This window comes from Seriola lalandi, unplaced genomic scaffold (genome assembly GCF_002814215.2).
Source record: "Seriola lalandi dorsalis isolate HSWRI2012SDOR001 ecotype SW California unplaced genomic scaffold, Sedor1 jcf7180002054987, whole genome shotgun sequence".
NCBI classification, from domain to species: domain Eukaryota; kingdom Metazoa; phylum Chordata; class Actinopteri; order Carangiformes; family Carangidae; genus Seriola; species Seriola lalandi.
In genome coordinates this window covers 105,902-106,768 of record NW_019525536.1, presented here as the reverse complement: position 1 = coordinate 106,768, position 867 = coordinate 105,902, and the positions used below count along the sequence as shown (strand labels likewise).

Sequence of the window (867 nt, the reverse complement as noted above, 5' to 3'; positions counted from 1 at the left end):
AGAAGCTTTAGAAAGTAGAAGTTTAGAAAATGAAAGTCAAACACCTGAACCAACAGGAAGCAGGTTAAAAACAGTCACATACAAAGAGTGAAAACAGCTTCATTAATATCAATGACAACATGCTGCTGCTTCAATACAGACGTAGTGACTCCACCTCTTAAACTCTACCAGCTCCACCTGTGGCTCCATCTGTACAAACTCATGTTGAGCAGCCACATTTATTAGAGCTTCTACTTTCACTGAGCTCTTTCTGACTTAAACAGCTGATCTGCAGCGTGACACACTGAGGGTCATAGGTCAGCTTGTGCGTATGAACCAATGAAAAACTGAGAGTTCACAAAACTACAACAGTCAGTGAACTGACCCCAGAGTCTCCAGTCGACAGTCTGGACTCTCCAGAAAACCACACAGCTGCTTCACTCCTGAATCCTGCAGCTCGTTGTAGTTCAGGTTCAGGTGTTTCAGGTGGGAGGGGTTGGACTTCAGAGCTGAGGCCAGAGAAGAACAGTTGATCTCTGACAAACTGCAGTCCCACAATCTGAATAAAGAATAAAAGAAGTGAATAAAACAGATGATTTAATGGAAGACTTTGGAAATGTTCAGCAGAAACTTCTACTGCTCCTAACAATAATAATCATGACACATTTTATTTGTCGGCTTCTTTCCAAACATTCAGACACTTTACTAAACAACAAGATTTACAGTTAATGGAGTGAAACATGTGAAACCAACAGTGTGGTGCTTTTCTCTTCAACACATTCAACAAGTCAATTCAACTGTTAGAAAAATACAACAATGTTCACACTTGTGTTAAAGTTCATTTAAATTCACTTCAAAGAAAAGAAGAGATTTTTCTTCATCAGTTGA

The 867-nt window shown here is 39.6% G+C and overlaps 1 protein-coding gene across 13 annotated transcripts in view; it reads right to left on the bottom strand.

Annotated features, from left to right (window-relative positions):
* Window positions 1–867, bottom strand: part of LOC111647379 (protein NLRC3-like) — a 99,936-nt gene that overhangs the window by 6,593 nt on the left and 92,476 nt on the right. For 11 of the 13 annotated variants that reach the window (XM_087171352.1, XM_087171356.1, XM_087171351.1 and 8 more), the window contains one exon: window positions 365–538. The exons of the other annotated variants lie outside the window; for them this stretch is intronic. In XM_087171352.1, the coding sequence (XP_087027478.1) occupies window positions 365–538 (174 nt within the window). The remainder of the gene's footprint in view (window positions 1–364; window positions 539–867) is intronic. 13 annotated transcript variants of the gene reach the window in all.